This window comes from Anopheles ziemanni, chromosome X (genome assembly GCF_943734765.1).
Source record: "Anopheles ziemanni chromosome X, idAnoZiCoDA_A2_x.2, whole genome shotgun sequence".
Taxonomy (NCBI): domain Eukaryota; kingdom Metazoa; phylum Arthropoda; class Insecta; order Diptera; family Culicidae; genus Anopheles; species Anopheles ziemanni.
Window position 1 is genome coordinate 1034857 of NC_080707.1, and position 23253 is coordinate 1058109.

The 23253-nt window shown below is 47.7% G+C and overlaps 1 protein-coding gene across 1 annotated transcript; it reads right to left on the reverse strand.

Moving 5' to 3' along the window:
- Positions 1 to 451: 451 nt before the first annotated feature.
- LOC131290779 (LIM/homeobox protein Lhx8-like) lies at positions 452 to 21796 on the reverse strand. Its single transcript, XM_058319954.1, has 4 exons — positions 21671 to 21796; positions 4878 to 5341; positions 4092 to 4217; positions 452 to 989 (listed from the first exon to the last, which is right to left on the reverse strand). The coding sequence occupies exons 2-4, from the start codon at positions 5339 to 5341 to the stop codon at positions 452 to 454; spliced, it is 1128 nt and encodes a 375-aa protein (XP_058175937.1). The 5' UTR covers positions 21671 to 21796.
- Between the last annotated feature and the right edge of the window lie 1457 nt (positions 21797 to 23253).

Genomic DNA, 23253 nt, shown 5'->3' on the forward strand with positions numbered 1-23253 from the left:
TTACTATTGGAGGCAACTTGAACTGAGTCGTTTGACAATTTCCATAACACAAGACTTTGCGAAGGACTCTCTAACGTTCGAGTTTCATAATAAGCCCTGTTGCGTAAAGTTTTCATCCACACCAACTGCTACAAGCTACCGAGATGGAAAGTAGTAGCTTGCCATGCAGGCTCGAGCACCTACCGGAAGACGTTCGAACGTTTGATAGTTGAAGTGAAACACGATCGCATGTTGAAGTAGGCGAGTTGATCTAGCGGCTTTTCGTTTTCGCTCCTCCTTCTTCGGTGGAAACGGTTCAGTTTTCCTCGTGCCGAGAGACGTACCCATCTTCACTCGGTTTTCCTTGCACTGTTTGTCTCCCACTCCGCACGCTCTCTTTCACCCACTCTGTCTCGTCGGCTCGGACTTACTACTTCTTTTCGTTGGCCAATTGGAAGCGCGGTTGGAAAATTTAACTAGCCGTGCTGAGCGTCGCCTTCAGATGGGCGGCCGTGCCGAAGGGGGTGGGCCCTCCGGCGAGGGCCGCGGTCAAGCTGTTGTTGTTGTTGTTCAGATCGCCCCCAGCACCCGGGCCTCCCCGCTGGCCCACCAGCCCCATCAGCGGGTTTCCGTTCGTGCCGTTCTGCTGTTGCTTCTGCGGCGAGGCGAGCATGCTCTGCTGTCCCTGCTGCTGCTGCTGTTGCCCCTGGGGCTGCTGTCCCTGCTGCTGCTGCTGCCCACCACCACCACCACCACCTCCACCGCCTCCTCCACCACCGCCGATCGAACCTCCGCCGCCGCCGGCTCCACCATTGCCGTGGCCGTTCTGCATTCCCGGATGGCCGCCCGCCGAACCGGCACCACCGCCGCCCGACGCACCGCCACCCTGGCTCATCTGGCGCTTCAGCATCGGATGGTTGGCCATCGAGGCGAACACCAGCCGCTCCTCGTAGTCGTACTCACACAGGATCTTGTTCTCGCACAGGTAGAACTTGTCGCCAACGCAGAAACTGCAACGGGAAAAGAGCGGCTCGCGGATCAGAAGAAAAAACAACCGAACTTATTTCACTACAAACCAAAAAGCAAACCACTGAAAATACACCTTAACTATAAAAAAAAAAAACGAACTATACTGTGGAATTTGTTATCTTAGTTTTGTTTTTCCATAGCACCGAGAAACCGATTACAAAACAGTTTCGCAGTTTTTTAAAGAAAGAATCAATTCGAACACAAAACATGATTGTAACTCTGTTTTGCTGCTCAACGCTAGTTTCAATTGTTAAGCGTTCGATTGAATAGCAGTGAATCAATTGTTTCCACGAAGCGATCACGTCGGAAAAACGTGTTTTTTTTCTATTTCTCTTCAAGTATAGAAATGAAAAGTTTAATTGAATCCTGATTCAACGCGCTTACGCGGTTTTTGTGTTGCAGCAATGAGGGGAAAAAAGATTGGAAAACGATCTTGGTGCTGCTGCCCTGCGGTCAGCTTTTCCCAATGCCATTCACACTTTTCCAATTGTCCGTTCCAATCGTTCGGGTTTCCCCTTTTTTCTCTCCATGTATAGGAGTAAAAGCGGCAGGATTTTCCACCTCCGGAAGGGGCGGAAGGCGGAAACACACCCACTCACAATGGCAGTTCGGTCGAGTACCTCTGTTTAGTTTATAATTTCATCAGATGGTTTTCCGTTCGAGAGCTGGTTAACGTAACGGACACAAATGGTAGCTGCTGTTTTCCCCCCGTCGTCGAACCCGATTCGATCATTGTCCGTGTAGGAAACCCGAGGTTGTATCCGGGCTCCGGGAAGATTACGAGGGGGTGGGGGGAGGGGGCTGGCACCTAACACAACAACAGGCTGCTGCACATGAGCGGCGGAAAATTGGGCAGCCGGAAATGGCATTTCGCGCGCGCACGCACGCAACGTGGTGGTGGCGGCGTCGAAGGACGATGTAATTAATTCAATCACCAACACTCCACCTCCCTCCCCCTTGCTACCTCTTTCCCAAGCCGTCAACGAGGTCAACGGGAAACGGGCGACAAGGTTGGTGTTGGTTGGTTGGGAAGTCAAGTCACAAAACACACAATATGTTGCTCCAATTTGTCCCCGCGCTCGGTGGAAAATGCAACATCCTCTCGCCCACCACCACCACCACCCCCGGCACCTGTAAAACACCGCGTGCGTGCGCCTGGACGCAGCGAAGATAACGTAAAATATGCGCTCAATGTCACCGCCAAATTGTGTGTGCCCATACGAGGACGACGCTCAGCTCATTACAATGCCGGGATGAAGGGGAGGCGAGCAGCAGATACACACAATGCCCGCCCCATTTTCCCTCGCGCCCCTTTGCCTTTTTAAACAGCAGCCCCGCGCGCGAAAAACCGCACGATTTATAAATTGGAAAGTAACGGAACGCCACCATTCCAGTAACTATCAGCTGCTGAATAGCCTCGACCTTGTGCCCATGTGTTTCTGTGTGTGTTTTCCATCATGCCCTCTTGGGGGTTGGTCCGGGGGAAAAAGGCGCTGGCGGTAAAGCGTAATTTATTTGTCGGGGATTATAAATCAAATTAAAATAATATTATATGGTAGAATAATTTTGAGCTTTGTGACAACCCAGGCACCGTCTCTACCACCCACCCACCGCCACCTCTCACGGGAAGGGTGGAGAAGAAGCTTTCCACCTCCCCCACCCCCCAAAAAATACTTCAACGAGGGCAAAGAGGGGGGCTCATGAAACATTCACGTGAAATATGCTTTGGCACTCGGGAAAATTGTCTTCGCTTGGTTAGGAGGGACGCAAGGGTAGTGTGGGGAGGGAAGCATTTGTTGTGACATTGATATCCTAACCCTCTCCCCACCGACCCACCCCGTCGCACAACGAACAGTATTGCATTTGACATCGACGAGAACGCGGCTCAGAAACGTTCGTACACCAACAACAACGCCATTCCACAATCGCAAAAGTGAATGCGCGCCCTGCCGGTAATTATGAAGACAATCGTAATAATTTTCCCCACACAAACACACCCGCGCTCCCCCTCCCTAGATTGTGGCAATCGTCTGCAGGAGACAGGATATCACCGCAAACCGGGGGGTTTTGTGAAAAACGGTCGCGCGGGGTGATGCTGGATTTTGACAGATTTTGCTCTAGCTGTCGCAAGGGGGAGGGGGAGCTGCGGAGGTGGGTGGTATTGTTTTCTCCGGGTCCCCGGGTGGAATGTTAATGACGAAATTTCGTTCGTGACGAGTGGACGACGTGGACAACGGGGTGGGTGGGGGAAGATTTGCCAGCGCTAGGCATACAAAACACGCCGACGAAGTGGCATCATAAATCAAGCGATGTTTAGTAAATAGTTTTTCCACCCTGCCACCCGCCACCCCGTCCGGCCGGCATGGGCCAGTCCTCACCACGATTCATCCACGTACAGGAATCGGAACCCAAAAACGGCCGATGGCGTCATTAGCATTCAGGGCGACCCTGGCTACCGGACGCTAATCGCAAAACCGCACCCGGGGCACGTAGATTTTTACTTTTGGATGATTCAAATTTCATGCGCACACACACACAGAGACTGGCACCCTTTTCCAGCGGGTCGGGGACCGATCCTCTCGACCGATATTCCTTAAGTGTTCGCTGAAAGCGAAACGATTAATCATTCAAACCCGGAGGCTCGGTTAGGTCGATGAAAATGGTCGATTTCTGAAGTGGAAGACATTTTCTGCTGCTGCTGTCAGCCGCAGCCAGCACATTTGCCTTACTTTCCCCCGTCCCCGTTCCCCAGAGCTGACCGCTGGTCAGATGGAGGGAAACCTGAAATTGAATAAATAAAAATGAAGAAAACGGTCGACCAGAAGAAATAAAACAAAACAAAACAAAACAAACATCCAGCATCCCTGATTTCCCTCGTGACCCATTCGAGGAAACCTTCACACCCAATTGGCTCATGTGTTGTGCTCATCTCCATACGGTGGTAAAGAGTTTGGCAGCCTCTCTCCTATCCATCCTTCAAGTTTGTTACTCAAAAAAACAAAGGGGATGGAGTCGACACCGGAACATCACATTCCAGCGGTAAGTAAGGGATATTGGGAAGGAACAGAATGCAACAAACTTACCGATGGTTACACTGCTGGCAGGCGAAGCACTCCAGGTGGTAGACGTTGTTGCGGGCCCGCATTACCATCTCGAACGCCGGTATGACCTTGTTGCACGCGGCACAGAAGCCGGTGTTGCCGAAGAGGCTGTTGGTTTCGAAGGGAAAATGCGAGAATTAGTTACAATAAGGACAATTCCAGGGAAGAATGGGAAAGGTCCTGCGATGTAGTTGATGGTTCAAAAACAACTGCTTAAATCGATAGATAAACAATGAAAACCTAAATATTACCTCTTTTATCATATTTCTACGATGTTCTAAGTTCATGATTTCCAACTTGTAAATTGTTTTGTTTTGCTCTTCTACATTCAAAGTTAAAAGGTAAATTATTATTACCTATTTGTTCCTTATGATTATAGAGTACCTCTTAGTTACAGAACAGATTGAAACACTATGTATTATTGTTGTGAACGATAGTTTACAAGGCGATAGTATTGAAGTCAACTACTGTTTGTATCAGTGTAGATTTCCTACATGCAAAGAACATGAAGTACTACATTTAACAAACATTTAAATTCAAGATCAAAGGAAAATAAAACCATAAAAGGATACAATAAACAATCTGTGAAATTGAAAGGCGAGAACGAAAAATCTATTACATTGTAAGTAATCTGATCGTTTGTGACCGATATTCAAGAAATGAAGAGAAACAGATCCCTAACCTAGTGTTTTGCGTACCCGTTTTGTACATGAAATCTGTCTGTTGTTGTTGAACCACCTTCTTCAGGAGTTGCAGTGTTAAGCTTACCGTAGATAGTCCCGCTTGCAGAGCATCAGGTTGCCCTTGGTGTAGAGCGTGGAGCCGACCTCGCCGAGGCGGCAGTCGCAGCAGCCGCACTTGAGGCAGTCCTCGTGCCAGAGCAGGTCGAGGGCCCGCAGCAGATAGCGATCCTGGATGTGCTTGCCGCAGCCGGCGCAGAGCTGCTGCTGGCCCTGCTGCTGCTGCTGTTGCTGCTGAGGATGCTGGGCTCCCGGGGGAATCACCTGCCCGCCGACACCGGCCCCGGGGCCCTGCTGTTGCTGATTACCTGTTCCCGGTCCCGGGCCCAGCGGCGCCTGTTGCTGCTGCTGCGACTGTTGCGGTCCGGCCGAAACCGTCGGGACGAGCCCGTTGAGAGCCATGGCGGTCGAGGCTCCGGCCCCGACCGGCCCCCCGCCCATCCCCGCCGTCACCGAGGGCGGTTCGGGCTTTGTGACGTCCATCGTCATCATCTGAGGAGGAGGAGAAGCAAGAGGAGAATAAGCACGCGTTAGTCACAGTGGACAAGAAAACCAACCACCTGATGGTCCCGGTCCGTTCGCTACCTCCAGCCAACATTAACAAAAGTGGAAAACGTGCCCTCGTAAACATGTATGCACTCGAAGAAAATAACAAGGTGCAAAAGAAAACTTGTGTGGAAAACTCTCGCACAACGGAAAGTTCCGCGCACAAATCATCATGTACCGTGCAAGCGAGCCGGAGTTTTCCGGGATACAACTTTTCCAATCACCGTAATGGAGGTGTAAAATGTGGAAAATGGAGCCACGTTTTGGTGCATTGCTGCAGCTGTGGATATGGACCTGTCAACACGTCGTTCGATCCGGCAGGGTTGTGTTGCCTTTGGTTGTTTAAAGCAAACAGCAAGGGGAATGCAGAAATGATGTTGAGCCATTCGGAGGTTTTTCCCCTCTCGTAGGTCTTAATCTTTTAATTAACTTCGGCAAACCGGCGCAGCATGAATGTTGGCGAAAAAGTCTTACACGTACCCCCACGCCGGGTAATGCGCAATAAATCTTCGCCGCGGACCGAAGCGGCACATCTGGACACCGACACGAATTTAGCGCACTCCGTGGAGGCTGGGCCGGATTTTTCCAACCCGGCTATAAAGTCATCCGCGTTCAGAACGGCGTGGGAAGGAAAAGAGAAGAAAACAAGAGCTGCTCTCTGCGGTTCGCGGTAGGTGCAACAGGGGAAGCGAAGTGGGAAGCAGGAAACATGCAGGAAAACCCCCGACAAAACAATGACATGAAAAAAAAAACACCGAAGAAAAGTTAGCCCGCTGGGTTGCGCGAAAAAGTGACCGGAAAAACGCGGAAAAGCGGTAAAATAATATCGCCAACAAACAGAGCAAGTACCAACAACGGATAAATAAACACACGCCCATCCGAAAAATGCGATGAGTGGGATGTTGTGCCTGCGATTTCTGATGATCTCGGACGATGACTCTCGCAGCGAAAAAGCAGGGGTCGTCACTCGATTCGCGAAAGGGTTGAGATACTATGGAAAAACATCGGAAGTAGTGTACCTTACCCAGCGCCATTCGCGTATCATTCTCTACACTCATCCTCGAAATAATATAAGCTAAAGATATCACCAAATTTCTAAAAACGTCAACAACTAAACGAAAACACATTCTTTTAAAGCGTTTTTAAGTTTAAAAACACGATTATTAAACTGCTTATGAGTTTTAATTTACAGATTTGTAAAATCGTCAGCAGTAAGCAGAAGAACAGACACTAACAAACTGATGACAACAACAACATTTCTGCATTGTCCTCCACATAAATTAGCTATAAGAAAGACTAGGTTGCGAACCACTGCAGTGAGATGGATTATAGAAGGGGTATCATTTTCATTCCGCATATTTAGCCGCGCTGGAAAAAGTCAACCGGAGAAACCAGGTGAATAACATAAACCAAAGCAACCCGAATGTAAATCTTTCAAGTTTTGGTCAACTATTTCGCAACGAACCGAGATTTGCCTGTCCCGCCTCCACTGAGCGAGTGGAAAACTATTCGGAAAAATTGTCCATATCATTTTTTCCACTGTCAACTCGGAGATTCCATTTGCGCAACCCATTGCAGGCCGGGTTTGGAAAAGTTCGGTCGGAATGGTGTGGGTGGACATTATCGCGTTTTAATTTCTGCCGTTTAAGGACGCCACGCTTTTCACATTATTTGCTGCATTCCCCACTTCCTGCCGTGCGGCACGCTGGAAAGAAGGAAAAATGCACCGTCCCCGGTGCTGGAATGGAAAACATTTTCCTGTCGCTGTTCAGAAACAAAACGAAAATACAAACGACTGAGTTCTTTGCCGTTCCGATTCGAAGTTTGCAGCGCGAGATTTATTACTGTTCGCTGACTACTTTTTGCCGTGCCATTTTACAACCACACCTCTCTCCCTCCCCTCCCCCCTTTCCCTTACCTTCCCTCCGCAAGCTGACGATCTTTTCTAAACCGGCGCAAAATGGGAACACTATCCGGGCAGGAAAAATGATGCGCTGAAACATTCGGTCAACCGGAGCGGAGTAGGATGTTGTTGTTGTTTCTGTCTGAGGGGGGAGTTTTCCTGTTCGATTTTGCACCAAGACGGCCAACCGACCACATCTTACGACGCTCGCCACATGTTTGTCGCTTACTTAACCACCGTGAATGCCGATATGTGATGCACTCGATGCTTATTTTGTTTTAATTTTCCCTATCATAATAACGCTGGTTATGCTTCACCGCAATCCGCATTTCCTTTTCCTGTCTTTCTTCGAACAGCGTTATGTTTAATATTTTGCGGCACCGAATGAAAACCCAACGACATTCAAATATGCGTTTGCTCAGCCAGAAGGTTTCATTGCACCAACTTTTGCCGTATTTCTGCTCGTTGGCCGCCCGAGCCCGGAAGCCTTACACGTTGTCGACAAACTGAGGCGAAACATCAAGAAGGAATGAACGAAACAAAACCGAACGCGGTCAACCCTTTATCCACCCGCAGGTGAAAGAAAAATGTATGATTGTAATTTACAAAGGATAACTTTCGAACAGTTTCTCACCGTGTAAGCTTTAACTCCGGTTCATGAGAAGAGAAACACAATACACAAAAAGGATACGCACGTGAGGTATGATGTCCGACAAAGGTCAGTTCTCGCGTGTAGTCCTAATATCTGTGTTTTAAATTGACCGATATTAAACATTTACGGCAAATCTTTAAAATGCTTAAATAACTTCCAAGAACAAATGTTCCTTTTCATTTAAACAAAGTAGGTACAAAACAACGAATGTGGAATCGATTTGGCAAAACATTTTCGAAACACAACAAAGCCTGTTATACAACTTTAAACAAACCACCATCAAAATGTGCAATTAAAGCATTACACATTCCATCGCAACGGCCGAATAACGGCTAATAGGGTGTACCCGTTGGATTTATATTAAAAAAATGCCAAAAAATGCTCCAAAAACCAAAAGGCCCAAAACGCCAGCGAAAAAACACCGGACTACCGGATCGAATTACACCCACCCATTTATCCTTCAATCACGCTACCGTTGGCTCGCAACAGTTGCGCCGCGTCGTATTTTGTTTTGGTTTTTCCTCCTACCGGGAAAAAGGGAAAAGTTCGCGGTGTCGGATGGAACGGTATTTATTTGTGTTGGCGTGTCATTTTTTTTCATACTCCTTGTTGTTTCTGCTATCATACACTTCTCGCCGCGTTTTGCTGCTGCTTGTTTTTATTAATTATTTTAATTGCAAATGTTGCAAATTGTCACTGCTCGATTTTCCCACATCTGTTGCGTACCACCACCACCGCCATTTTCCACCCGTTAATGGCAAAACGAAAACCTCCCCCCACCCCAGCGATTTCGATTCGACTGACTCCATCATCGTCAACGCTAGAACGTAAACCTCGAATATTAAACCATCATCATCAGCAAACTCGGGGTCGAGCAATCACAACGCACACATGTGTGCTTCCCTGCTCCAGCGACTGACGGACGAGAGGCATGTCGATGTCTTTTTTCCTTCTTCGTTTTGTTTGGTTTTTAATTGCATATAGCATGTTATCCGAGATTTTGAAATTGCATTCGTTTTTCTCTTCGTTACCGATGTTGAACGCCGGAGGAATGTGCGCCGAACCTCTGCGGTGTTCGTTTCCCACTCGACGGGCTACCGTTTCACGGAGAAACTGGAAGAAGAAAGGAAGGGAAGGGCGGAAGGAGGGCCCTAAATCATAGAACATGACAGCGTAATTCGTTCTCGGAAAACTAGCGAAACCGCGGTAAGAGCACGTATCGACGCGAGTGAAAATTAACAAAAATCCTTGCGCTCGGGACAAAAGTGACGCAACTAGAAATTTAAAGTAGAACACGCGACGTTTCGGAACGCCCGCCCGGCTCTGTGCGCACACACAAGCGCGCATAAATGTAGCCGATCATTTTCAAAACGGCGTCTTTTAGATATATTCCCGCCACTCCGGCCTCGTTTGGCTGACCGTTTGGGTTTTGTTTATTTTATACTTTAACCCGTCTCTTAGCTAGGAATAAATAGAAAAATAGATCAGTTGGAATCGAAACGGGTCATGTTCTTGTTCATGTAAATATTCACCCGCTCATGTGCGTGAGACATTCAACGAAGAAAAGAACCACAAATTAAAGGAGAAAATCAAAACCGACGACGAAAGACGTTTTTTTTTCACCAACACAATCCGGAATGTGTCCGTTTTCAGGAGAGAAGAAAAACAAACCTACAACGTCCACTCCAAAGCTGATCGTCCCAATTAAGGGTTAACCCCCCGAAAAGAAACCTCGTCCAGCCGGAAACGGGAAGCAGGAAGTCCAATTATGCTCTTCCATCACTCACGAACCCCGCGCGCCCCCTATCGACCTGGGTTCGGCACCGTTTGGAGGTGTTTGATTCAATTACCCTCTTGCGGCAAAGTCCGGTCCGGTGCGCGAAAGCGTCCGCATCCGTCAACATCATCATTATCGTCGTCCACGTCGGCCGTCCATTGCTGACATCGTCCCCAGCTTCCAGAGGGTCTTTTCTTTTTGCTTGCCTTCCCCCCCTCCTAACGCGGGGTGGTTCTGTGGGGAAACAAAAAAGGGGTAGGCAAAGGAAAAACCAACCACCGTGAAGACCACCCCGGGAGCTGCAGCTGGAAAGGATGATTTACGAACGCCGGCACACGGAAGCGGACCGTGGTTTGCATGTTTGGACGCGTTTGTCGACTCGCTGGAGGAAAAAACAAAACTAAACCCAAATACTGCCAAACACTTGGCAAGTCCCTTTTTCACTTTCCCGTCACTCGCGTTGACATTCCCATTCGGGCACGTTGAATGAAATCTGTATTTTGCCGGCTGGAAGTTATGTTTTCCTCCACCGATCGGCACCGACTTTTCCACCCTGGGACGTAATCCTTTTTCCATCGTCGGAAAAATTGGCGAAAAAAAACGTTTTAATGCACAGTGGTTGAAGGGCAAGGAAATTGTCAACTTCGTGTTGTGTAATATTTTGTTTAGAGCTAATGTTACAAGTTTAGAGCTTCTACAACATTGAGATATTATAAAAGTTTTATTTATGTTAAAAGACGAATGAAAAACGAGACAATAATCAAATGCATCAGTCCTATGTGACGTAAGTATTTGCGAGCAAAAAAAAAAAGATCCTCAATTGCTATATCGTACTTTCCTCCGCCAGCTGGTGCTGCTCCCCTCCTGTTGGTGGGTAATGTCACCACTTGTTCGCCTTCTACTTTTGCTTCAGGATGACTCACCGTGGCTATTTCCATCGGGAAAGGACGTGGCATAGAAAATTCCTAGCTCGGAAACCGCGCATCAATATTTGATGAAGTCATCGAAACGTTCCAGAAGGAGTTCGACAAGTTAAATCCCGGTACACCCCCACACACGTAAAGGTCATACCGTTTCTCCTGGTCCCATGCGGACAAAGCCACCAAAGGGGTCGGGAAAATTAGCCCCCCCGAGGGCTTATAAGCCAAACGCTGACGACGATGGTAGAACCGTGGAATCCCGTACATGGAGTCGCTGCAACTCACCCAATGAAATACGAACTACCACCCCCCTCCTGTCACGCCCGCACCAGCCGGCTCCTTGAGAAAGTGAAACTATTTCCTTGCATTACGCCAAGGCGCACAATCCCCGCCCGCAGGCAATTCTCTCCGGGCGGATTAAAACCGAAACACGGCCTTGATTTAGCATCGTGTATGGGGTGTGCCAAGGCAGGTAGAGCGCGGTAGGGCGGCGGAGGAAATATAATCGTTACTTCCTGTTTTCCCGAGCGGGGACGAAAGGATAATGCGGTGCACATTCCTTAAATGTCTCTATTCGCTCGCCAAAAACGCAGGATGCGTAGAAAAGAGCAGAGACGAAGGGGGGTGGGGTGAAGGGAAGTCACACAAACCACTTAATATAAAGGTAAACATAACGGGGAAGGAGGGGCAGAGGAAGGGTCTGGTATCGCGTGCTCCACCGAAAAGTTCCGCTCAACTCGGACCGAAAATTCCTACTTTGAACTTCCACGGTCGGAAAATTCTCCCGGCACACCAGCATCACCGTCCCGGCGCCACCGTACGTTTTCCCAGTCCTCCTTCCCACCCCTGCCCCCCTTTCTAATCCGAGCGTGGCCGAAGTTGTTCCGCTTAAATACCTTCATTGTGTGCGCTACCTGAGCCCGTTACCCGATCAGCTTCATTGCGAACCATACTCGTGTATCAGCCGCCCTTCCCCCGCAAACTTTGTTTCCTTTTCCACCCATACCCGGAATGGGGGGGTTGAAGGGAAAGAGGAGGAAGACGTCCTTAGATGTGGTTAATTTTGATCTGTTTTCCTTCGCGCTTACATCGGAGGAAAGTGCCAGGCTCTATTGTCGGCAGTAACCAAATCCGTCGTTTCTTCTTGAGATTGCAAACTTTGCTATCTCTAGTCGCTCTATTTTATACAAACTTTTACAAGTACATTTATAGTTAATAGTGAAAAGAATAACCGAATGTTGTTCGGGTGCTTTATGTAGCACGAACGTAACATTTCGTCTTTCTCATTAAATTGATGTCGACTCCATCTCTCTTTCTCCACACCGTCCCCCTACCTCCCGAAGCTGCCGTGTCGAATTATAAAGAGATCCTTTATCTGTTGAGCATCAACACAGATCCCAATACAACCTTCCCCGAAAGGGCCGGTGCGATAAATCATCGGACGAATTTGCAAAAATAATACGCAAATCGCTCTGGCGCAACGTACACCAAACACATTTCCGCCGTCTTCCTCCCCCTTCGGCACTACGGAACACAAGGCTAAACGGAACGAAACCACTTGACAAGCAATTTACTTTTTCATAATTCGCTCATTTTTCTCGGGCGGACAAATCCGTGAAGGTTGAAGAAACAAAAGAGCACATTTACCGGCCTTAAGTCGGTTCATTCTTCATCTCCTGTTGATCCGGAGGGAAAAAGCTGCTGCGCCCCACCCCAAACCCCCCTGCGCCAAAAAAGATGCTTACTTTGCCGTTCGTCGCGTCGCGGGGAGGGGGGCAAGACGAACGACGAACAACCGGAAACCTCCAATGGAGGGAACGATGGGAGGGAGTAATTTATAAAAAGATTATGATAATTTCCTTGATTTTCTGGCCGCCTCCATCCACCCGCAGGACATACCATAAAATTTCCCTCTTGGAAAAGTAAACAAACGGAAAAAAAACGATGGTAAGCATCTCCTACGAAACAACAAAAAAAAACAGGACGGAAAAGTAAACCAACACTGACCGGAGTACGGTGAACGTTAAGCGTTTCCAATGAAAGGACACTCAATTAGTTTATGCTAGCCGAAGTAAGCAAACATACAAACATACACAGGAAAAGCATGACATCGGAAACAGAGTGGAGAAGGGGGAAGCATGAAGGTAAAAAGACTGATTTCACGACTCAATCGCGAAAGGGAAATGCGAAGTGGATTACTTTTGGTCCTCGTTGAGAAAGGTGCAAAACGGGAACACAAAGCAGCAAGCAAACAATAACCCGGCCATAAACCAATCCAACAAAAAGAAGAGAGAGAAAATGTAACGAAACAAAGACGGAACATCGAACATGGTAAACAGATAATCTCGCCAAGGATCAGGAGTGAAAGCAGCGATAAAAGATGTGAAAAAATGCCATCCCACTAAAGGTACAATCGAAAGCAATGGGAAATCAAAGAAGAACCGGTCCCTTGATGCAGTTTTTCAACCCCGCACTTGCCTCGCATTATAACTTAATCGCGAAGCAACCAAAACGAATTAAGTACGAAATTTATTTACAGACCCTTCCCGCGAACTGCCTTGTCAGTTGCGCGCTGGACCGTTTTCGATTTATCGAGCCCATTAGACGACGATTAATGAAAATGTAAGTAATATGGGAAGGAAATTCTATCTCTGGAGGTATCTCAAAGGGGCCGCGAATTTTCTTACACAACCACAGGCACTTTCGGTTCCCTAAAGAAGGGAAACTTGCAAGTAATCTGAGTGTTTTCTACTTTACAGCACATAATGAACAAAAAGTTATACAAATTCATTAACATCTTGACAATGCATACGATTTCATTTTGATGAATTCGTCATGCGAAAGAAAACATAGGATGCGATAAAAGTGGGTGCATCACACGTCAACTAGTTGACACCAGTTGTTTAGGCTCTGGCGGGATTTACCCGCCGATAAAACCGTCTCTATCTGCTGGACACAACTGTTGAGCGACTGCGAGTGCGAGCCCGACCTCGATCGGATAATCTTATCAGCCGGTCAGCAGGGTGAAAGACAAACAACGGCGTCCCGTGGTGTCTTAAGCAGAGCTAAGATGATGACTCATCTTACAACCTGAAGAGCACAGGCGAACAACAATCTCGTTTACAGGCTCCAAGGAAGCAAAATCCGGGTTTTGGTTGTTGGCTTAACCAGCGATCCGAAAAGAAGCGTCGTTCGTCAACCAAGACGTTGCATTTTTAATTTGCTTTCCTGTCCACCACAACGTCTCCCCATCGACGAACAAATGGCGACAGTTATAAAACGTTTTCATCTAATAACGCCAGGGACCGAAAATCACTGGTTCATGCTTTACCTCATTTTCATCGTTTCGCGGAAGATCGCACGTGTGCGAGAGCAAAACCCCCCAGCAAGCAAAAAATTATCTACATTACCGCGGAATAGGTTACTCCGTTTCTTTCATTTAATTAGCCACCATTGCGTTCCCGAGGCAGAGCGACGTTTGGACAGCAAACGAGCGCAAACACGAGAGCGCATAAATTTGTCAACCAACATAACAAGCGGCAGGGGCGCCCACCACTCACAGTGGGCCAAGGTAGCGGCACTCGGTGGTCGCAATATCTTATTTTCACCACCAATCGGGTTCGTGGACTTTGGAACATTAGATCGTCAACATAAAAGAATATGGCGTAATTACTGTCTGCTCGCACAGTAGATAAACACAAACTCTGAAATTAATAAATAAACCAGATTCTACCAAAGTAGGCAGGGCAAGTGGTTGAAAAGCGTTGAAGAAGGATACATGGAATGTTTATACTGTACCGTTTGTCGCTAAAAAGAACTGATCTCAACGACGCAGTTAAAACAATTCAGTTCTTCATGGAGAAATTTTCATATCAAGTTACTGACTGTTGTATACTAAAAGACAAGTTAAGTTTAATCAAATTTCTCTCGAACACGATCTACTCCTGGGTCCACCGGATGGCGCACTGTGCGCCGGAGCCATGCTAGGTGGGTTAGGGATACGACGATTGTTTTATGACTGCTTAGGCGTCCCGTGTGTGTGTGTATGTGCAAGGTGCTTTGCACGCGCTAGGACCACATGCCCTTCCACCACCAGCTTTAAGTACTATTATTATCGCCATTTGCCGTACGGTAGGGAACGCGATGTTATTGTGTGTATTTCCCGGCTGAAACTTTTCTCCCGGATGGTCGATTTTGCGGTTTGATGAAGTGACACGTTTGGCGTAACACGCACTCACACACACACACACACTTGATGTGAGCCCTCTTAAGAACAACCTCCACTTCTGCTTCGCGTCCGGTGAAGAGAAAAAAACCCGGTGGATAAATATTTGCCATGTCGTGTGGAAAGGGGGAGGAAGGTCGAGGGAGCCGACACGGTTTCCACTTTGCGGCCAGCGAGCGTAATTGCCTCCTGGCACGCAAATCAATCTTGTGCGGAGTTAGCAGGGAGGTTACATTCTTGCAGTTGAAAAAGGACCTCAAAGGGACTCCCATCCCACGCCGATACGAACACCGGAAACAGCGCCAACGGACGCAAATGGGCGCAAGGATGTGTAATGTTTCTTACGTCGGCTATCACTGTGTGTGGGTGTTGTTTGTGTACTCGATGAATTTTGATTGCGCTTTTGCTCGCTCATGTTTTGTGCCCACGCAAGTCACAAACCGCTCGGTTCTCCGGTTCCGGGTTTACTATATGGGGAAAATTTCACGCTTGCCACACATACACCCACACACGCAACGAAAGAACTAACCCCAAGAGCCGGCTCATCTCTACTTCCGGCTGAACTTGTTCCACTAATTGGAGTATTCCTTTGCGTTTTTTTTTTTTTTTTGTGGAAGGGACTAGCCATCCTGATCCACCCGCAGCATCCCGCAGAATTTCCGCTTCCATCGAGCCGCGAATCTTGTGGCATTACGCAGTTAAACAATAATTACCGTCACTCTTACGACCTAACCTCATTTGCTGCAGAAGGGGAAAGGACCACACAGCAACACCAAACGCGTCATCACCCACGATGCGTAAAGCGGCTTTTCAATTAACACTCATGTGGGTACATTTCCCCGAAGGATTTGGAAGTGCCAGCTCAACACTGAAATGTATCCCAAGCAGGACATCCTTAGTAGAGGATGAGGACAAACACGAGTTTGAGCGTATGTGATAGGTTAGAACACAACAGGAAACGCTACCCTTATAGCGGTACACGTGTGGAATCAACTCCAACGATCACTTGCTTCCTCCGTCCAAGCTGGTTACAGGTGGTTTACACTGACGGACACTGTATCTCATCCTCGTCATCCGTGGCGTGAGCTTTTACATACCTCTGGCCAGTGCCCGGCCTGTTTGTAGGAAGGTTTACGATCGACCGTAAGGCGCTCGGCGAAGCGCTTCAGCACGCCAGTCACGGTGTTGCGATTCATGCGCAACCACTGGGCGAGCTTGGTGACGCTCAGCCAAGGATAGCTGCGGTGCGCCGACACGATAAGCAGTCGGCGTTCCCGCTGCGTGATATGCTTCCACGTCGCGTTGTGAGGTCCTTTCCGGCGCGGCTTGCGCTCGATCGTTTGGCGCTCCTTGTAGCGCTTCAGCACCGTGTACACGAGTTGGTAAGGCACGTTCAGCTTCCTGGCCAGATCCCGGTTCCCCAACGTTGGTTCTGCCAGGTGCCCGGCCACTATCATCTTCCGGCGCTCCAGCTGCGCCTGTATCTGAGTGACCCTGGCACACATCGTAAGGCACTGCGGTTCGACTTTTCTCCAGAAGGCACACGTTTCGTCCACGATCACCGATCACTGACTGAAGTCTGCGCCGGCACCGGAGATCCCTCTGACCAGCGAAACAAAATCACATGTAGTAGTTTTGCCGGTAGTGCGTCTCATATGCCTAGAACACCCAATCGGCCTAAGCAGATGTTGGGGGACGATCGCGGTGGTCCAGGGACCGGAAGGCGGGCCCAAACCGACCCAAACAGCACGCACTGCCACGAGCGGCACGTCGATCACGATCAACTGGTGCGTCGTCAGTCGAGTGTCAAAAATATACCAACACACCCACCACCATGATGGACGCGTCTTCTTAGGATTGGTATTGTTCTAAACTCGCCCAAGATCTGGTGGAGGGAAGTATGTAACGGGGAAACATCCGCCGCACTCCTCCGCACTTCTGGATGTGCTGCTCATGTGCCGTATGTTTAGTTTTTCCGCTCGTCTTAAGCCTTCCTTCCTCTCGCCGCGGAATACCACACGCAGTTACTTATGTACAGCTCCTCCGTGACGAATTCGTGCAGACGGCCATTTTACAAAAACCGCTCACGAACCGGGATCAGAAGACTCATTGTATTAGTGAAGGGTTTACGAGAAGCTCGATTGGGAAACTGTACGCAATCGTTTGGGTTTTTGAGACATTACAAACCAAAGGAGCAAGAGCATGCCCATGAAAGAGCTTTCTTTGTCTCTATCGATCCAATCGTCGTTATCGAAATACGAGCGAAGCTGCTGAGTCCAACAGGTTTGGTTGTACTAGTCTTTGAATAGCTACAACAAATCCTACTTATTTGTTACTTAAGCACGGTAGGAAGGACTCAAAAATGAAAGAAAAACATATGAGTACAAGCATTGCCGACATCCGATTCAGGAATCTAATAAGTTAATCTTACCTTACTCCCTAACATCAACATCCCCAGTACGCTATGATTAGCCTACGTTACTTCACATGTAACTGAAGAAGTGTTAAGCCCAGAGAACTCCACTCAAATGACATCTCTCCGTAGCATCAGCTTCGTATCCTTAGACCAAATATTGTTACAATTGCATAGACACTTCCAAATACCTGATATTAGAACATCCATAGAACGAGTGGAACTAAACTACACTCAGCTAGTTTTAAGATGGTTTGAGAGTTCAGTTATCCTGTAGACTTCCGCGCGCTGAACTCAGGTTTGTTTTGGTTATGTATTGAGCCGCGTGAAAAGCTTATTTTGCGTGTTTCTCACTTCCTGAAGACTGTACATGTGTTCATCTTCTAGAATTTGCAATTGAATTTGAAAAATAATTCGGCTATCCAAGTGTCCTTTCCTACTCCCTTACAGGCCTGACTGCTATGGCGAAGAATGCAATGCAATGGGATTGAGTCTACAGAAGTTTAGAGTTTTATAATCTGCAGATTGTTCGACTGGCAACGTTGGATGGATCGACATTTTCCCGAATCGTAGCCAATGCCCAGTATTGTTCACCATCGTCCTTTATCTCACATTTATTGGTGTAGTTTTATTTGTTCAATCCGGTAGACCGATGATTGCATACTTGCTTTTACCCTTGAGGCTGAGAGCCATCGCGATGTCCACTCTGACAGACCACTTAATGGACCCCGTTGAGTCTCTATCGAGCGTGTTCGACGATACGCGACAAAAAAATAGCTTGATAGCTAACAGCAACTCTACCACGGATAAATCACGCATAGCTGCCCCCCCCCCCCCCCCCCCCAGCCCTTCATACATACACACACCCCCACCGCCGACACCGTGAGGATCAGTTTTCTCATGATCCGTTTTCCCAGCAACCTCTTGTTTTCGCGCTGCAACCGTAAACCACCATCACATCCATCGGTCGGCGGCGGCCATATCAAATGGGTGAAAGAAAATCACACACCCCCGCCCCCCGAATCACAACAACATGCCGCTGACGGCGATGACGATGATAATGATGACGGGCGGTAGCGAAACGCATCGAATTGCATTGCCGCCATACGGTGGTGCAGGTGTGGCTGTACTTTATACGTACGGAACACCACTGGCACCAGAATGCATCGACGAACGGGGAACGGATTAGAGAAGATCGTACGGTGCAGCAGAGGGTAGACAGTGCTGTACAAAATAAGGCAAGTTTTCAAGCAAAATCAACCACGCTAGTGTTTGGTAAATTCTCCGCGAGAGAAAAAGTTGCATCAGCAAATTTAGCAACTAAAATAAACATCAACCTTATTTACAAAATCTCGCTCCAGTCAAGGCCACCAATTGCACCAGCAATATCAGAACAAGATGAAACGAATTCGCTTTCTTGTTCTACACAATATCTGATACAAAAGGCTCTTTCATAAAGCGTTCTATTCTTAAAGTTGTTTATAACAAACCGTGAGATATCAACACAACTTATGTTTTGTTCGAGAGGCTTACCAATGTCGATCTGTCAAACCGAACCCAGGCTTCACGGCGGTGCTTAAGTGCAGTAAATTTAAGTACATACGTGTATCCCCACACCTGCGTGCATAAACTGCTCGGTTGGTTCGGTTGCGCTCGGGGTTTGAAATTCCATATCCACACGCATGGCGCAGCTGACACTATAGCCGTTGGTCCCTTTGGATTGTTCATACCAAAACAAAAAAAGAAACTACCTCAGGAGAAGGAAAAACACAAACCATCGATCAACCCAACGACATCAATCAGCTTCCCCGTGGGGAAAGACACGGGATACGGGATCTCTTTAGTAGCTCGCTCACACACACACACACGAATTCGCAATCAACCGGATGGATGCGATCAACGGACAGCTTGGAGTGTCCTCGCCCGCGGCAGGGCTTTCGATGCGTGAAAGGAAAAACCGTGACTTTTCCCCCACACAGGACACACACCTCGTCGTTTGGTGAAATTAAATTCACATAACAAACCCTATATCGTGCTGCCAATTTTAAATGTTGAAACAAGCAAGCAATTCCAATAAACAGAAACACAAAAATGCATCATCAACTTCCGTCGCGGGATGACGCTATACACACACTAACACACACCCACTCCCTTGACAACTGCATCGAGTAAAAACGACAGAGAACAATTTCATCGAAGTTGATCTTCGTTCGTTTTTAACGGCGCCACTATTTTATTATACCTAACCTCCTTTTACGTCGCAATCGAACACGAGACGTTGCGTTTCGAACACATTTGTAGATTTAAAAGAAAAACAAAAACGAGTGATTGTTGCGCATTCCAATCCTTGCGCTACAATCACTGGAACCATCTGACTCACTCTGAGGCGCCGTTCCACGTAGCTGCATGCGTAACAGAGTCGTAAAATTTTCGATCTAACCAGTCAGGGAAGGAAAACAGAAGAATTCATTCATGCCAAGAAAGAAATTGGTATAATAAGTGAAAGGGGCGCAGAGTGCACGACGCTTTCCACGGTCGTAAAGTGAATCGTTTCGAAAGGATTCTGACGACTAGAAACCCAAAACTAATGTCCGAAGTGAAGCAGATGCCTACCTGCGACGAATCGGAAGCATATGAGATTTAGGGAGGTATATTATTTTCCAAAAATGATCCGCTTGTTGGTGAAAATGGTACATTTCAAGCAATACACTTCAAGACACATAGTGTCATCTTCCACTTTCGTATTGTTTACAGAACTCGAAAATATTAAAGCATATTCAAACGGCCGTTTGTTTCAAAATATATTCAACATGAAGTTGGCTTTTCAAAGTAAGAATTTTCCTTTACTTGCAGGCCTATTTCATTTGTGTACCGGACATAAGCTATCTAAACCCGAAGGGAAAATAGTGAAAGAAAATATACACAATTTGATCGAATTATATGTGGAAAACCATCAGAAGTAATTTCCGCTCGATGCACAAGCGGGTGCATGTAAAAACTAGTTACCGAAATGAGCAATATTTTTACGATTATTTCGGGAAAAACGGGAGGGAAACCCGATGTGTAAAAAAAAAAACATTCTAAGAGGGCGCAGGGCGGCAGGGAAGAGACGTGAGACTTTTGAGCTGTGGCACGTGGCCAACGTGGACCGACGCTAAGGACGATTGCCGAGAGGTGAAGGATCTTCCCCGCCCCTTCCTGCGAGGCCTCCGCGCGTGAAGGGTTTATTCGGGTTTCTTGTTGGTTTTCTTTTCCTATTGCGCCCGAAATATGCAACCCCTTGGATAGGTGGTGGTGGTAAATTACGAAACCAACGCAGTGCATGCACAAGACGTCGTCGCTGGTGGAAAAAGAAAAATCCATCCCGGCAGCCACCCTCAGCGCCGGAAGAGGCTCGCCCTGCCGAGCTAGATTTCTAATTGTGGTAGAGTGCGTGAATAATTGAACGTTACGAAATTCAAACATGCAACCACTGGAAGGGGGCGCGCGTGGAAGGATGTGTGCAGCGAAAAAATAACTCGTGTTACGAGAGGGAGAGAGAAAAGGGAGTGGAAGCAAAACCCCGAAGAGGGACAAATTGGATTAGACTGGACACGGGCTGGTAAGGACGTTCCTCCGGAAGAAGGACAGGAAAAGCAGCATTAATTGAATTTTAACACACCGTAGATGATGGATCGCTTGACCGCTATCAAATGCCGTGGGTGGAAAATGCAAGAAGGGTACAAACAGGACTTTTTTTCTTCCTCCACCCGGTATATACCTCTTCCCTTCTGCCGCTCTGGTGGCCGTAAATACGTTATCCGTCGTATTGAGGGGGACACCCAAACGTATAAATGATAATATATTTGTGTCCATATCAATGTCGTCCTGTCGGGGACAATTTTCATACCCTTGAGAGGATAAGAGAAGGAGAAAGAGAGAGATAGAGAGCAGTGTTGCGGGGATTGCAGAAAGATTTGGAAGCTGACATAGGACAGAAGCTGCGCGATGGTTTTATTTATAAGATTCTGTTCGGGAGGAGGATGAACACTTTTCTGGGCAAAACAAATTACTTGAACAGTGAAATTCGTCACCTATACTAATAACTAAACACATTTTACAGGAAGCCTAGTATCGAGTGTTTGAGATGTAAATAACTTCGTATATTAAAATATTTACCACAATCATTCAGCCTCCTCGAACCTTGATATTGGGTCATGATAACCATGATGTGTTAGTTTAGTATAAGTCTTGAAAGTAACAATATTGTCTCGCGCGTTTCCAACGGTTTTCTACGTTGTTAAAGAACGTTAACGAATCCAAGCACCCACTTAAGTTAATGATGGCCACTTGTATGTTTCACACAATTAATTTCCTTTTTACACCAACGGTGTCGTAATACTTACGTAGAACTGTTGACTGTTGGCGACAATCTTGCGGCTGCCGACCGTTGTCGTGGTGTGCTTTTGGGTGTAAGAAGGAAACGATCCCGTCACAAACGGGTGGCGATGATCCCGAAACTCGAGTGTTTGTTGATTGGAGTTTTTTTCCAAGCCGCCTTCCGAAACCACCTTCAAACTTCGAACACGATTAACTTGATTGTTTGGCCACTTGATTTTTTCGCGATCTTCACAAACCACGCACACACACACACACACACACACACGAACCACACTCCACCAGTGCACTCACGAGGAGGAAATTTTCCTGCGGCGTACAAGCAACTTCCACTGTGCTGTGTCCGCGCCCGGAAAACGCTGGGCTGCGAGTGTGAAGAGAGAAGAAACGGTTGAGCATAAAAGGCGTGAAATTGGAAAGAAAATTGTGCACGCACGCACATATGTTTCACATAAAACCCGATTTCCCGCGGCTTGCAGTGCAGCGATGTGTCAACCACTTTTCCCAGGCTCAGCCGATCGGCGGGCTGGCTGGAAACGGCACACTGCCAAGGGCATGAAGGTTCAAAAATAAATTTGAAAAGAAAAAGGTGGCCGCCAACCAGTCGCCAATTCGTGCCCCGCACTTGCTGTGTGGGCCGGTCGTATGAAGATGCAATAAAAGTGCACAATAATTAGAGACAGCCCACGGTTACCATCTGCGCCGCTGGAGGACGCGGCAAGGGAGGGGGGCGAGCATGAGGCACAACTGCTGAAAGCAGAACGAAAATAGCACAAACGCCCAACCGATGCCGAAAAACCTCCACCAAAATGTACGACGATCGCACGTTGGAAGCTGTTGGCCCGGAAGTGGCTTCTACTAAGACGTGGTACTTGCAGCCAACAACTGCGCAGTTTGGCGCAGCGGATCGAGGATCGAGGGCAACCGCCTTTAAGATAAAGAACAGCCACGAAGAATGAAGAAAAAAACAAATTGGCGATAGGTTGAAGTCGTACATATGCTCGCCGGGAACTATCCTCCATTGACAAACCCCTCTTCTTCTGCCCTTCTTCTAAATCGTACATTCCATTCAAGGCACAATTGTTTTTCACACTCCATTTGTTGTTCACTGCTACGGTTTAGGTGTTCTACGTTTTTTTCCAAACCCAACAAGGGTTGAAATGTAAAAAGTTGCACATAATTCGAAGCTGATCAGCTTTCCGGCCGGATGCCGCTCACCTGAAAACGTCAGGATATCGCACGGGTTGATTGACGGGATGTTTTGCCGAACTTGATGGTAGACTATCTTCTAGCGGCCGTTCTATTACCGTTGTAACACTCAGGCACACTCACTGACACACCGCAAACGCTGCGAAGGATGCTGAGCACAAATGCACGATAAATTTACCAGCCACCGGGCGAGTCGTAGTAGTAGCTCAGACTGCTATCAAACACTAGACTCGAGTGAAGCGCACTCGCAGCGATGTACGTCCAACCCGCGTGGCGCTGCAATGGTAACTGATGCCTGCTGCACCGACGGACGGCTCGCTTGCCGTAGAACGCCGGGAACGTTCAGCGCCAGCCCGGCTGCGTGCGCTTATCAGCTGCCCTA

Excerpts from the sequence above, each read along its gene's own strand:
- LOC131290779 (XM_058319954.1), bottom strand. The coding sequence starts at position 5,341 with ATGATGACGATGGACGTCACAAAGCCCGAACCGCCCTCGGTGACGGCG. Across the intron at positions 4,218-4,877 it reads TGCAAGCGGGACTATCTACG|CCTCTTCGGCAACACCGGCT; the intron begins GTAAGCTTAACA and ends CGAAACCAACAG. Across the intron at positions 990-4,091 it reads TGCCAGCAGTGTAACCATCG|TTTCTGCGTTGGCGACAAGT; the intron begins GTAAGTTTGTTG and ends TTCCCGTTGCAG.